Raw genomic sequence first — 15,069 nt, 5'->3', positions numbered from 1 at the left:
AATCACAGATACTCTGCGCGCAGAAGCAATATCCCGTAGAAAAGGAACCTTCCAAGACAATTTAATGTCTACTTCATGCATAGGCTTCAACGGGACCCGTGCAAAACCTAAAGAACAAGAATAAAACACAGGTTTGATCCTAGCAGAGCCTTAACAAGTGACTGCACATCAGGAAGCTCTGCGAACCTCTTGTGCAGTAACACAGACAGGGCCGAAATCTGTCCCCTCAGGGGACTTGCAGAAAAGTCCTTCTCCAGTTCATCCTGGAGAACTGAATAAGTAGGTCCTCCACACCTTAATGATAGATACGACAAGCAACCAGTTACAAGCTTAAATGAGAGTAAAAATAACACTCTCAGAAAACCCTCTCTTGGCTAGGACTAAGAGATCAATCTCCACACAGTCAGCCTCAGAGATCTAGACATAGATGAACAAAGAGACCTTGGTCAGCAGATCCCCAAGACGGAACAATCAGTATCACTGATGCCTGATTCGAGCCACTACACTAGGAAGTAGTGGCAACGGACGTAAAAGATAAATTAGATTGATCCTCCAAGGCCCCGCTAATGCATCTGTTAGCTTCGAGAGACGATTCCTGTACCTCGACCCATATCTGGGTAACTTGGTAATGAGACGTCATAAGATATTCCTATTGCAAATTTCCGCAAACACTCTGGATGGAGAGACCAATCCTCCCGATTAAAGTATTGTCTGCTGAGGAAATCCAGTTCCCAGTTGTCCACACCCGGAATGTGGATCGTTGACAGCGAATAAATGTGGGTCTCCGCCCACTCCAGAATCTGAGATATTTCTCTCATAGCTAGGGAGCTACTTGTTCCCCCCTGATGGTTGATGTAACCCACCGGGGATATATTGTCTGATTGGAATCTGAAACTTGGACGAACCCAGCAAAGGCCAAGTCTTCAGAGCATTGTATATTGCCCGAAGATCCCAAATGCGATCAGGAAGGAGCTTTTCCTCCTGAGTCCATAGGCCCTGTGCCTTCCTAGCACCCCAAACAGCTCCCCATCCTGACAGACTCGCACCCATAGTCACAATCACCCAGGATGGTCTTGAGACTGACATTCCTTAGGACAAGGAATCTGGACAAAAACACCAAGAGAGCGATTCTGTTGATTGGTTGTCCAGAGAAATCTGTTGAGACAGATCCAAATGATCGCCGTTCCACTGCTTCAGTATGCACAGTTGCAACAGTCTGAGGTGAAACCTGGCAAAGGAAATTATGTCCATGCTAGACACCATGAGACCAATCACCTCCATACACAGAGCCACAGATGGCCTTAAGGAGGTCAAGATATGTTGAAGCTAGCCTGGAACGTCTGTGGTCTGTTAGAAATATTCTCATGTCTATGGAGACTATTATAGTACCCGAGAATTATACCCTGGTACTTGATACAAGAGAACTCTCTCTAGATTTATCTTCCATCCATGGGATTGAAGAAGACAGAGAAAAGATTCCGAATGGTCCACTCTCCAAAAACCTTCTTGGAGAATGCTGCGTTAGGCGGAAATCAAACCCAGGTCAACTACTTGGAAGGCAGCTATGCTCACCACTATACCAGCTAGACCAAACAGAAGATCAATAAACTGGAAGTGCTGGTCCAGGAACGCAAACCTTAGGAGCTGGAAGTGGTCCTTGAGGATTGGTACGTGAAGGGAGCATCTTTCAGATCTATCATGGTCATGAACTGCCCTTCTCCGAGGGGAAGGATGGACCTATTGTCTCCCTCTTTAACAAGTGGACATTTAAAAACGTATTTAAGCACTAAAGGTCCAAATTGGATGGAAAGTTCCTTCCTTCTTTGGAACCACGAAAAGGTTTGAATAGTATCCCAAACCTCTGCAATAGGCACCGGGACAATAACTCCTAAGAGGACAGATACCTTACGCACCTCAGAAAGGCTTCCCTCCTTTCTGGTCAGGAAGACAGGAGAGAGAGGAGGAACTGCCCTTGGGTGGCTGAGACTTGAAACCTATCTTGTAACCCTGAGCTATGCCCTCCAGGACCCATGGATCCTGCACGTCCTAGAACTAAGCGACTGAAAAGAGTGACAGTCTTCCCCCTACACAAACTTTCTTAACAACTTTCTTAACAGAGTTTCCATCCTTTATCCATGGGCTCTTAAAACAAAGAGCTATCCTCAAACGGGATAGTAATACGTGTAGCAAGGGTGAAGATAGCGCCATCCCTTTTAGGGACGGAACCTCACAACTCCATTGAGAGTCCAGGACCGGGAACAATTTGTTAAAGGGAGAAGAAAGGAACGATTCAGTCTCATTCATTCTTAAAAATGTTACCACCCTGTCCTCAAACTCTATCCAATTTAGGAATCAAAGGTTCCTCACGCAATTTGGCCTCTGGAACCACTGAATTTGCCAAAAAACTTCCTTTAGAAGAAAGCGTAAATTACTAAAACTAAAGTCTGGTTCTTCTGCAGCCGGAGGTTTAGAGGCAGCAGACTCTGACCCAGAATGTTCATACTCTGAAGTCTCAGAAAGAACTTCATCCTCTGATAACCCTATCAGTTAAATCCAATAAATTATCTGATGTACTCTGGGAAGGAGTGCAATATGTAACCTTTTGCTTGCTCTTAGCAGGGCGAGGTAAAGCATTGAAGGCAGCAGACACCGCCGTCTGAGCTGCACAGTAACGTCTGGTGAAAAAATGTCCCCCTCCAGAAGGAGGATCAGCAATGCTACAGGAAACTGCATGTGTAGAGAGATAAGTATGTAGGGTACGCACCTCACTGGACGACAACTCCTCAGAGGTGGACGGCTCAGTGGTATCAAACATGTTTGATATTATCACATTATCAAGGCATATGGAACCTAATTGAGGGGGCGGTACTAAGGCCTCCTCACAATATAAACAGGAATTACTCTTAAGGAATAGAGGGAGTGCCCTCTAAAGTAACAGAATCCTCCATCTCTAGTGCAATAATCAGAGAACTATATAAATAAAACATTTTATTAAGAAAAACTGCACCTTTATATCCCAATAGCTGGGGCACTCCCCACCTCCCATGACCCAGACAGTACAGAGAGTTAGGACTCCTCTCTGATAGATACCCGGTCAGGAAAGAGGGAAAGAATCACATGGTGCACAATGCAGGACCATCCCTGCTATGAGAAAAAAGCATGCCAAGCTTGTAAGCTGCATGGCTCTTAAAGTGAAAGTGAAACCTGTATATTCCATAACAGCCTATGAGCCCATAACATTGCACACATAAAAGCAGCATAAAATCAAATAAACATATAAGATTATTCCCCCCTGTTCAATAATCCCCCTCATGAGATATTAACCATTGATTCTATATAGATAAAAGGAGTCACACTGTGACCCTATCTTCTAGCGTTATCATACATGAATAAAAAAATGAAACAATCTTACCAGAATCTATGCCGTGGAACAGGAACATGGCCTTTCAAGTGTGACAGGTTAGTAGCATCGCTCCTGACATGGACTTGAGAGCAGAAAGCAGGCAGCAAAACTTGTCAAAGCTGATTGCTTATGGAGCTGTTAATCTAAGTTGGGATGGATTCGCAGAAAGACTCTCCCTGCATCTCCGGACTCTAACATTCATCCATGCTTTCACTGAGAGGCTGACAGGATTACTTAAAACTCCAGTCCCATTTTGAAGAGTACTACCCTCCATAAGAGACACCTACGAATATTCCGACACTTCTCTGCCAACCTCCTGTGATGAAAGGCAAAGAATGACTGGGGGATGAGGGGAGTGGGGGAGGTATTTAAGCCTTTGGCTGGGGTGTCTTTGCCTCCTCCTGGTGGCCAGGTTCTTAATTCCCACAAGTAATGAATGAAGAAGTGGACTCTCCTCACATTAAGATGGAAAAATAATTTTATTGGGGTTGTAGATTCAATTTCTCAGTGAAAAATATGTTTTTAAATCCTTCCCTTTATGTTATTATTCACAGACTCCACAGCTTGGGTATAATTTCCCATTAGTAATGGATCATGAACTCTCACCACCTGTATAAAAGAAAACATAATTTATGCTTACCTGATAAATTAACTTCTTTCAAGGTGGTGAGAGTTCAGGAGACCCCACCCATTCTTTTTTTGAGGGTTTTGTTTTCTTTTTTAAGCACATCTTTTTCCCTACCCTATTTATTTGGCTCTTGCTTTTTTTCTTACCTAACTTCTGCTTGGCTATGCGTCAGACTGAGGTATGTGTAAGGCAGGAGGGGTTATATAGAGCTCTTTGGGTTTGGGGATCTTTGCCTCATCCAGGTGGTCTCACAACCATGAAAAGAATGAATTTATTAGGTAAGCATACATTATTTTTTAAAAAATAGACAACCCAAGGAATTGATCTAGCTTCATTTTGGTATATTTGATGACACTATTTTACCGCCAGATATGATCACATAAAAAAAAAAAAGTTAACTTTTTCGCAAACTTTGGGTTTCTCACTGAAATTATTTACACATAACTCCTGCAATAATATGACAAATGGTTAAAAAACCTGTCTGACACTACCCAGTTTATATGTTTTTGTTTAATTGTGTATTAATTTATCATTTTTTTTCTGTAGTGTAGACGTGTCCCCTACCTTCCCCCTCTCCGCGATCATAAGTGAGGTTGCCCCTCCACTTCCATTTTCTGTAATGTAGCTAGTTCCCATATTATAGAAGAAATGAGAGAGTAGTATATACCACTTATAAACCTCGCGGTGCCTCCCTCTTAACAAATTATATCTTTTTAGTAAGAGATAGCTAGTTCCCATACTTCCCTCTCACTTCAAACATTTTTTGTAGCGTTTTCTGGAGCACCGATTCTGCATCTCAGATATTTATATTATATATACATACATACATACACATACACATATAGGTTAAGGGGTCAATGTTTCCTAAATTTGCTTGGAAAAAAACTAATTTAATTGGAAAATCATATCTGAATACCCATTTAAGATAACTCTAGCCATACAATGGGATAAAGAAAGCATATTACCATACTCACCAATAGTCTGAATGATGGCATTTTGGACAATTCTTTCATCACTTTCTTTACCATTGGCTGTAAAGACAGCACTGTCCACTGAACTTCTCCTATCGCCAAGCTCAAACTCGACACTAAGCGTCAAGTGCTTCAAAAGAGTGTTAAACACCTCCAGAACAGTAGGACCTGTAGGATGAGCATATCAATGGATTAAAATGTTTTGGAGTGTGATTTTTATAAATATGATCTACAAGCAGTGATATAAATAAAGAACAAAAGCTATGCTTACCAGAGAAAACAGAATTTATGTTTACCTGATAAATTTCTTTCTCCTATGTTGTGTCCGGTCCACGGCTTCATCCTTACTTGTGGGATATTCTCTTCCCCTACAGGAAGTGGCAAAGAGAACACACAGCAGAGCTGTCCATATAGCTCCCCTTAGGCTCCGCCCCTCCCAGTCATTCGACCGACGGTTAGGAGAAAAAGGAGAACCATAGGGTGCAGTGGTCCATGGCTTCATCCTTACTTGTGGGAACCAATACCAAAGCTTTAGGACACGGATGAAGGGAGGGAACAAGTCAGGTAACCTAAACGGAAGGCACCACTGCTTGTAAAACCTTTCTCCCAAAAATAGCCTCCTGAAGAAGCAAAAGTATCGAATTTGTAAAATTTAGTGAATGTATGCAGCGAAGACCAAGTCGCTGCCTTACAAATCTGTTCAACAGAAGCCTCATTCTTGAAAGCCTATGTGGAAGCCACAGCTCTAGTAGAGTGAGCTGTAATTCGTTCAGGAGGCTGCCTTCCAGCAGTCTCATAAGCCAACCGGATGATGCTTTTCAGGCAGAAAGACAGAGAGGTCGCAGTCGCCTTTTCACTTCTCCTCTTGCCAGAATAGACGACAAACAAGGACAATGTTTGTCTGAAGTCCTTAGTTGCTTTTAGATAAAACTTTAAAGCACGAACCACATCAAGATTGTGTAACAGACGTTCCTTGTTAGAAACTGGATTAGGACACAGAGAAGGAACAACTATTTCCTGGTTGATATTCTTATTGGAAACCACTTTTGGAAGAAAACCAGGTTTGGTACGTAAAACGACCTTATCTGTAAGAAACACCAGATAGGGTGAATTACACTGCAAAGCAGACAATTCAGAAACTCTTCTAGCAGAAAAAATAGCTACTAAAAACAAAACTTTCCAAGATAGTAACTTAATATCTATGGAATGTAGAGGTTCAAACGGAACCCCTTGAAGAACTGAAAGAACTAAATTTAGACTCCATGGAGGAGCCACAGGTCTGTAGACAGGCTTGATTCTGACTAAAGCCTGTACAAACGCCTGAATATCTGGCATGGCTGCCAGACGCTTGTGTAACAAAACAGACAGAGCAGATATCTGTCCCTTTAAGGAACTAGCTGACAAACCTTTCTCCAATCCTTCTTGGAGAAAAGATAGTATCCTTGGAATCCTAATCTTACTCCATGAGTAACCCTTGGATTCGCACCAGCAAAGATATTTCCGCCATATCTTATGGTAAATTTTCCTGGTGACAGGCTTTCTAGCCTGGATCAGAGTATCTATAACTGATTCCGAAAACCCACGCTTAGCTAGAATCAAGCGTTCAATCTCCAAGCAGTCAGTTGCAGAGAAACTAGGTTTGGATGTTCGAATGGACCTTGAATTAGAAGGTCCTGCCTCAAAGGCAGCTTCCATGGTGGAACCGATGACATATTCACCAGGTCTGCATACCAAGTCCTGCGTGGCCATGCAGGAGCTATCAGAATTACCGAAGCCTTCTCCTGTTTGATCCTGGCTACTAGCCGGGGGAGAAGGGGAAACGGTGGAAAAACATAAGCTAGATTGAACGACCAAGGCGCTACTAAGGCATCTACCAATGTCGCCTTGGGATCCCTGGACCTGGACCCGTAACGTGGAACTTTTGGAGTTCTGACGTGACGCCATCAGATCCAAATCTGGAATGCCCCATAGTTGAGTTAACTGGGCAAAAACCTCCGGGTGAAGTTCCCACTCCCCCGGATGGAAAGTATGACGACTCAGATAATCCGCTTCCCAGTTGTCCACACCTGGGATGTGAATTGCTGATAGATGGCAGGAGTGATCCTCCGCCCATTATATGATCTTGGATACCTCCCTCATCGCCAGGGAACTCCTTGTTCCCCCTTGATGATTGATGTACGCTACAGTCGTCATGTTGTCCGACTGAAATCTGTTGAATTTGGCCTCCGCTAGATGAGGCCACGCCTGGAGCGCATTGAATATCGCTCTCAATTCCAAAATGTTTATCGGGAGAAGAGATTCTTCCCGAGACCATAGACCCTGAGCTTTCAGGGACTCCCAGACCGCACCCCAGCCTAAGAAGCTGGCGTCGGTCGTGACAATGATCCACTTCGGTCTGCGGAAACTCGTTCCCTGAGACAGGTGATCCTGAGTCAACCACCAGAGGAGTGAGTCTCTGGTTTTCTGGTCCATTTGTATTTGGGGAGACAAATCTGCATAATCCCCGTTCCATTGTTTGAGCATGCACAGTTGCAATGGTCTTAAATGAATTCGAGCAAAAGGAACCAAGTCCATTGCCGCAACCATTAGTCCTATTACCTCCATGCACTGGGCTATGGAGGGTTCGGGAATGGAGTGAAGAACTCGGCAGGTGTTCAAAAGCTTTAACTTCCTGACCTCCGTCAGAAAATTTTTCATTTCTACCGAGTCTATAATTGTTCCCAGGAAGGGAACCCTTGTGAACGGGGACAGAGAATTCTTTTCTATGTTCACCTTCCACCCGTGAGACCTTAGAAAGGCTAGAACAATGTCCGTATGAGCCTTTGCCTTGTGAAAAGACGACCCTAGTATTAAAATGTCGTCTAGGTAAGGTGCTACTGCAATGCCCCTTGGCCTTAGTACCGCTAGAAGGGACCCTAGCACCTTTGTGAAAATTCTGGGAGCAGTGGCCAATCCGAAGGGAAGAGCCACAAACTGGTAATGCTTGTCCGAATGGTTTCCATTTTGAATGATGGAACTCTGAGGAACATATTTAGGATTTTTAAGTCCAGAATTGGCCTGAAAGTTCCTTCCTTTTTGGGAACTACAAACAGGTTTGAGTAAAACCCTCTCCCTTGTTCTTGTATCGGAACTGGGTGTATCACTCCCATCATTAAAAGGTCTTCTACGCAATGTAAGAATGCCTGTCTCTTTATCTGGTCTAAAGATAAGCGAGACATGTGGAACCTTCCCCTTGGGGGAGAGTCTTTGAATTCTAGAAGGTACCCCTGAGAGACAATTTCTAGTGCCCAGGGGTCCGGAACATCTCTTGCCCAGGCCTGAGCAAAGAGAGAAAGTCTGCCCCCTACTAGATCCGGTCCCGGACCGGGGGCTAATCTTTCATGCTGTCTTGGTAGCAGCAGCAGGCTTCTTGGCCTGTTTACCTTTATTCCAGCCTTGCAATGGTTTCCATGCTGGTTTGGGCTGGGATGCGTTACCCTCCTGCTTAGTGGCTGAAGAGGTAGCAGCTGGTACGTTCCTGAAATTGCGAAAGGAACGAAAATTAGACTTGTTTTTATTCTTGAAAGGCCTATCTTGTGGGAGGGCATGGCCCTTTCCCCCCGTGATATCCGAAATAATTTCTTTCAATTCTGGCCCGAATAGGGTCTTACCCTTGAAAGGAATGTTAAGCAATTTTGTTTTGGACGACACATCCGCCGACCAAGATTTTAGCCAAAGCGCTCTGCGCGCCATGATTGCAAAACTTGAATTTTTTGCTGCCAATTTAGCTAACTGAAAAGCGGCATCTGTAATGAAGGCATTAGCCAACTTCAGAGCGTGAATTCTGTCCATGACTTCATCATAAGAAGTCTCCTTCTGAAGCGAGTTTTCTAATTCCTCAAACCAAAAAGACGCTGCCGTGGTTACAGGAATAATGCAAGAAATTGGTTGAAGAAGAAAACCTTGTTGAACAAAAATTTTCTTAAGCAAACCTTTTAATTTTTTATCCATAGGATCTTGAAAGCGCAACTATCTTCTATTGGTATAGTCGTGCGTTTAGCTAGCGTTGAAACTGCTCCCTCTACCTTAGGGACCGTCTGCCACGCGTCCTTTCTGGGGTCAACAATGGGGAACATTTTCTTAAATATAGGGGGGGGGGGGGAACAAACGGTACACCTGGTCTCTCCCATTCCCTAGTCACTATATCCACCACCCTCTTGGGTATCGGAAACGCCTCAGTGTGTACTGGGATCACTAAGAATTTGTCCATTTTACACAATTTTTCTGGAACCACCAAAGGTTCACAATTATCAAGAGTAGCTAGGACCTCCTTAAGTAGGGCGCGGAGGTGTTCTAGCTTAAATTTAAACGCTATGTTATCAGGCTCTGCCTGCTGAGAAACTTTTCCTGTGTCAGAAATTTCTCCCTCAGACAGGCCCTCCCTCACCGCCAAATCAGATTGATGTGAGGGCACTACAGATAAATTATCCTCTGCATCTGCTTGCTCATTCTCTGTATTTAAAACTGAGCAATCACGCTTCCTAGTAAAGGCTGGCAGTTTGGATAAAAATTCTGAAAGAGAGTTATCCATTACTGTCGCTAACTGTTGCATGGTAATCATCATTGGTGCGCTAGATGTACTGGGCAACGCTGGCGCGGGAATAGCTGGTATTGACACAGAAGGAGAGGATAGCGAGCTATCTCCACTACCTTCAGCTAAAAAATCATCTTGGGCTATATCTTTAAGTGAGATTGCATGGTCCTTAAGCTGCTTGGACGCAATGGCACACTTCACACATAAATTTAATGGGGGAACCACCTTGGACTTTGAACATATAGAACATAAGCTATCTGAAGGATCAGACATGTTTGACCAACCTTAACAGAACTTCAATGCAACAAAATTATTTTTTACAAAAACGTTACTGTCTCTTTAAATAATAAACGTGCACACTTTATTACTGAAACATCAAAAAAACATTAAATACACATCCGATTTTAATGAAATTTTCACCACAGTGTCTTAATGCTTTGAAAAGATTGCACACAAATTTTCAGACCAATTAACCCCTCAGTGCCCAAACCGGAGCTAATAACGGTTATTAACCGGTTAACACAGTACAATCCCCAGCTACAGCTTCCACTGTAGCCTTTACCTTCCTTAGGGATGAATTTGCTAGCAAATAAACCTGTCTGGGGTCCCTTTCTGAGCCTCTGGGCTCCCCACTAGAAGCTGCATGCACTGCCTAGTCAAAAAATGCTGAGTAATTGCTGCATGAAAATGAGGCTTCCTTCCTCTTCCTTCCAGAGTGGAGGGGCCTTTCTGACTAGAATAGGTGTCTAACCAAGTGCCAGGCGCAAATTAAACCCCAAAAGTGTTTTAAGTTTGAAAAAAACACCTTATTTATAGCCAAAAATGTGCTAAAAAGCAATCGATTAAGCCCACAATTAGTGTCAACCAGCATAGAGCCCTTAATATAAGCCATCTGTTTATACTGAGTGTAAGAAAAATGGCTTACCTATCCCAGAGGGATTTGCTGACAGTCTTCTAGCATTAATGGTCTTGTTAGAAAAATGACTGATCATACCTGAAGCAGATAAGCCTGCAAACTGTTCCCCCCAACTGATGTTCTCTGGTTTCAACAGTCCTGCGTGGGAACAGCATTGGATTTTAGATATTGGTGCTAAAATCATATTCCTCTTAGCAGAAATCTTCATCACTTTCTGCTGCAGAGTAAATAGTACAAGCCAGCACTATTTTAAAATAACAAACTCTTGATAGAAGAAATAAAAACTACAACTAAACACCACATACTCTTCACCACCTCCATGGAGGTGCTACTTGTTAGAGCGGCAAAGAGAATGAGTGGGAGGGGCGGAGCCTAAGGGGAGCTATATGGACAGCTCTGCTGTGTGTTCTCTTTGCCACTTCCTGTAGGGGAAGAGAATATCCCACAAGTAAGGATGAAGCCGTGGACCGGACACACCAATGTAGGAGAAATTAATATCTTTCATGATGGTAAGAGTCCACAAGATATCCCATGTGGGATTACACTGCAGTCCAGTAGGAGAAGGCAAAACACCCAAATATACCAGAACTTGAATCCCTCTCACTCTCCAAAAATGTCTCAGTCATACATATGGCCAAATAGAGAAGGAAAAAAATAAAAAATAAAGTAGGAATGTACAACAAATAAAGTACAAACAAGTCCTGCTGCCAACGGTATAAAATAACAAGGGCGGGGGCAGTACCCATAAGGCAGGTATGTTTATGATCAGGCACAGTGACCCACAGTACTTTCTTACCAAAATTTTAGAATTCAGTGAAAATATGCAAGGATGACCAAGTAGCTGCCTTATTTATTTGCTCAAATGTTGATAACAAGACTTGCCTCAACTCTAGGGGGCGCCACCAAATATCAAAAAGTGGAGTATATGTACTCAGAAAAAGTGATTAATTAGACCCAATTCAAACAAAAAATAATATTGCTATATAGAATAATGAAAGGGTGAAAATAATTGATAATGGATGGAGAAATAGTGAACCTTCCTGCAAAGATAACAGTCAAATATAAAAAATAATAAAAAATAATAATAATTAAAACACATAAAATTATGCTTACCTGATAATTTCATTTTCTTCTGAAGGGAAGAGTCCACAGCTGCATTCATTACTTTTGGGAAATACAGAACCTGGCCACCAGGAGGAGGCAAAGACACCCCAGCCAAAGGCTTAAATACCTCCCCCCCACTTCCCTCTTCCCCTAGTCATTCTGCCGATGGAACAAGGAACAGTAGGAGAAATATCAGGGTGTAAAAAGGTGACAGAAGAACAAAAAATTACAGCCGCCTCATAGATAAAAACACGGGCGGGAGCTGTGGACTCTTCCCTTTAAAAGAAAATGAAATTATCAGGTAAGCATAATTTATGTTTTTCTGCTTAAAAGGGAAGAGTCCCCAGCTGCATTCATTAATTTTGGGAAAAGAATACCCAAGCTAGAGGACACTGAATGCAAACAACGGGTGGGTACAAAAGGCGGCGCCTTCGAGAGGCACCACAGCCTGATTACTCGACACCATAAAAAAATAGACACGGGAGAAAACCAGAAGCCCAGTACCATACCCAAAGGTACTCCAGGAAAACCATGAGTTCCCCGTTGCCTCATATTAGGTCTAGACCTGCAAGCTAGGCAGCAAAGACAGCAGAAATAGGATAAGTATCCCAGAAGCTAGTAAAGAGTTCTCCAAAAAGAACACCTACAGTCTGAACAGGAAATCCCAATGACCAGCTTCCAGGTAGCAAGCTGACTCACCGTTGTTAACCCAAACACCGAAAGGAGTTTCAAAGCTTGCGAACACCCAGTCAAAGTGCAATTAGCTGTAGCTGGTTACACCCTTAAAGTGCAATAGCTGTAGCTGGATTAAACTGCAAACCTTCCAAGGGCTCACAGCCCTCCGAATATCGGACACCAAGGAGCATCCCCTCCCAGCACCGAACACCAGAGGAAAAGAGGAGGACATCCAAGACCTCCCACAAAGGAAAGAAACCAACTCTAAAGAAAAACATAATTTATGTAAGAACTTGCCTGATAAATTAATTTCTTTCATATTGGCAAGAGTCCATGAGCTAGTGACGTATGGGATATACAATCCTACCAGGAGGGGCAAAGTTTCCCAAACCTCAAAATGCCTATAAATACACCCCTCACCACACCCACAATTCAGTTTAACTTATAGCCAAGTAGTGGGGTGAAAAAGAAAGGAGTGAAAAGCATCAACAAAGGAATTTGGAAATAATTTGGCTTTATACAAAAAAATCCTAACCACCATAATAGTAGAATGAGCTGTTATTCTCTGAGGCGGGGCTTGACCAGACTCCAAATAAGCGTGATGAATCAAAAGCTTTAAGCACGATGCCAAAGAAACGGCAGAAGCCTTTTGACCTTTCCTAGGACCAGAAAAGATAACAAATAGACTAGAAGTCTTCCTGAAATCTTTAGTAGTTTCAACATAATATTGCAGAGCTCTCACCACATCCAAAGAATGTAAAGATCTCTCTAAAGAATTCTTAGGATTAGGACACAAGGAAGGGACAACAATTTCTCTATTAATGTTGTTAGAATTCACAATCTTAGGTAAGAATTTAAATGAAGTCCTCAAAACTGCCTTATCCTGATAAAAAATCAGAAAAGGAGATTCACAAGAGAGAGCAGATAATTCAGAAACTCTTCTAGCAGAAGAGATGGCCAAAAGAAACAACACTTTCCAAGAAAGTAGTTTAATGTCCAAAGAACGCATAGGCTCAAATGGAGGCCCGTAAAGCCTTCAAAACCAAATTAAGACTCCAAGGAGGAGAGATTGATTTAAAGTCAGGCTTGATACGAACCAAAGCCTGAACAAAACAGTGAATATCAGGAAGCTTAGCAATCTTTCTGTGAAATGAAACAGAAAGAGCAGAGATTTGTCCCTTCAAGGAACTTGCAGACAAACCCTTATCCAAACCTTCCTGAAGAAACTGTAAAATTCTAGGAATTCTAAAAGAATGCCAAGAGAATTTATGAGAGGAACACCATGAAATGTAAGTCTTCCAAACTCGATAATAAATCTTTCTAGAAACAGATTTACAAGCCTGCAACATAGTATTAATCACAGAATCAGAGAAACCTTTATGACTAAGCACTAAACGTTCAATTTCCATACCTTCAAATTTAATGATTTGAGATCCTGATGGAAAAACGGACCTTGAGATAGAAGGTCTGGCCTTAATGGAAGTGGCCAAGATTGACAACTGGACATCCGAACAAGATCTGCATACCAACACCTGTGAGGCCATGCTGGAGCCACCAACAACACAAATGATTGCTCCATGATGATCTTTGAGATCACTCTTGGCAGAAGAACTACAGGCGGGAAAATATAAGCAGGTTGATAACACCAAGGAAGTGTCAATGCATCCACTGCTTCCGCCTGAGGATTCCTGGACCTGGACAGGTACCTGGGAAGTTTATTGTTTAGATGACAAGCCATCAGATCTATTTCTGAAAGACCCCACATCTGAACAACCTGAGAAAACACATCTGGATGGAGGGACCACTCTCCCGGATGTAAAGTCTGACGGCTGAGATAATCCGCTTCCCAATTGTCTATACCTGGGATATGAACTGCAGAAATTAGACAGGAGCTGGATTCTACCCAAGCAAGTATCTGAGATACTTCTTTCATAGCTTGGGGACTGAGTCCCACCCTGATGATTGACATATGCCACAGTTGTGATATTGTCTGTCTGAAAACAAATGAACGGTTCTCTCTTCAAAAGAGGCCAAATCTGAAGAGCCCTGAAAATCGCACGGAGTTCCAAAATATTGATTGGTAATCTCGCCTCTTGAGATTTCCAAACCCCTTGTGCTGTCAGAGATCCCCAAACAGCTCCCCAACCTGAAAGACTTGCATCTGTTGTGATCACAGTCCAGGTTGGACGAACAAAAGAGGCCCCTAGAACTATACGATGGTGATCTAACCACCAAGTCAGATATAGTCGAACATTGGGATTTAAGAATATTAATTGTGATATCCTTGTATAATCCCTGCACCATTGGTTCAGCATAAAAAGCTGGAGAGGTCTCATATGAAAACGAGCAAAGAGGATTGCGTCCGATGCAGAAGTCATGAGACCTAAAACTTTCATGCACATAGCTACTGAAGGGAATGACTGAGACTGAAGGTTCCAACAGGCTGAAACCAATTTTAAACGTCTCTTGTCTGTTAGAGACAGAGTCATGGACACTGAATCTATCTGGAAACATAAAAAGGTGACCCTTTTCTGAGGAATCAAATAACTTTTTGGTAAATTGATCCTCCAACCATGTTTTCGGAGAAACAACACTAGTTGATTTGTTTGAGATTCGGCAGAATGTAAAGACTGAGCTACTACCAAGATATCGTCCAAATAAGGAGACACCGAAAAAACCCGCTCTCTGATTACAGAAAGTAGAGCACCGAGAACCTTTGAAAAGATTCTTGGAGCTGTCGCTAGGCCAAAAGGAAGAGCGACAAATTGGTAATGCTTGTCTAGGAAAGAGAATCTCAGA

The 15,069-nt window shown here is 42.7% G+C and overlaps 1 protein-coding gene across 2 annotated transcripts in view; it reads right to left on the bottom strand.

Annotated features, from left to right (window-relative positions):
* EFR3A (EFR3 homolog A) overlaps positions 1-15,069 on the bottom strand; it is a 619,646-nt gene that overhangs the window by 231,260 nt on the left and 373,317 nt on the right. For both annotated transcript variants that reach the window (XM_053715365.1, XM_053715366.1), the window contains one exon: positions 5,006-5,170. In XM_053715365.1, the coding sequence (XP_053571340.1) occupies positions 5,006-5,170 (165 nt within the window). The remainder of the gene's footprint in view (positions 1-5,005; positions 5,171-15,069) is intronic.

The sequence above is a fragment of the Bombina bombina genome, chromosome 5 (assembly GCF_027579735.1).
Source record: "Bombina bombina isolate aBomBom1 chromosome 5, aBomBom1.pri, whole genome shotgun sequence".
NCBI classification, from domain to species: domain Eukaryota; kingdom Metazoa; phylum Chordata; class Amphibia; order Anura; family Bombinatoridae; genus Bombina; species Bombina bombina.
Note: the sequence above shows the minus strand (reverse complement) of the source record. Positions and strands in the feature narration are given on the sequence as shown.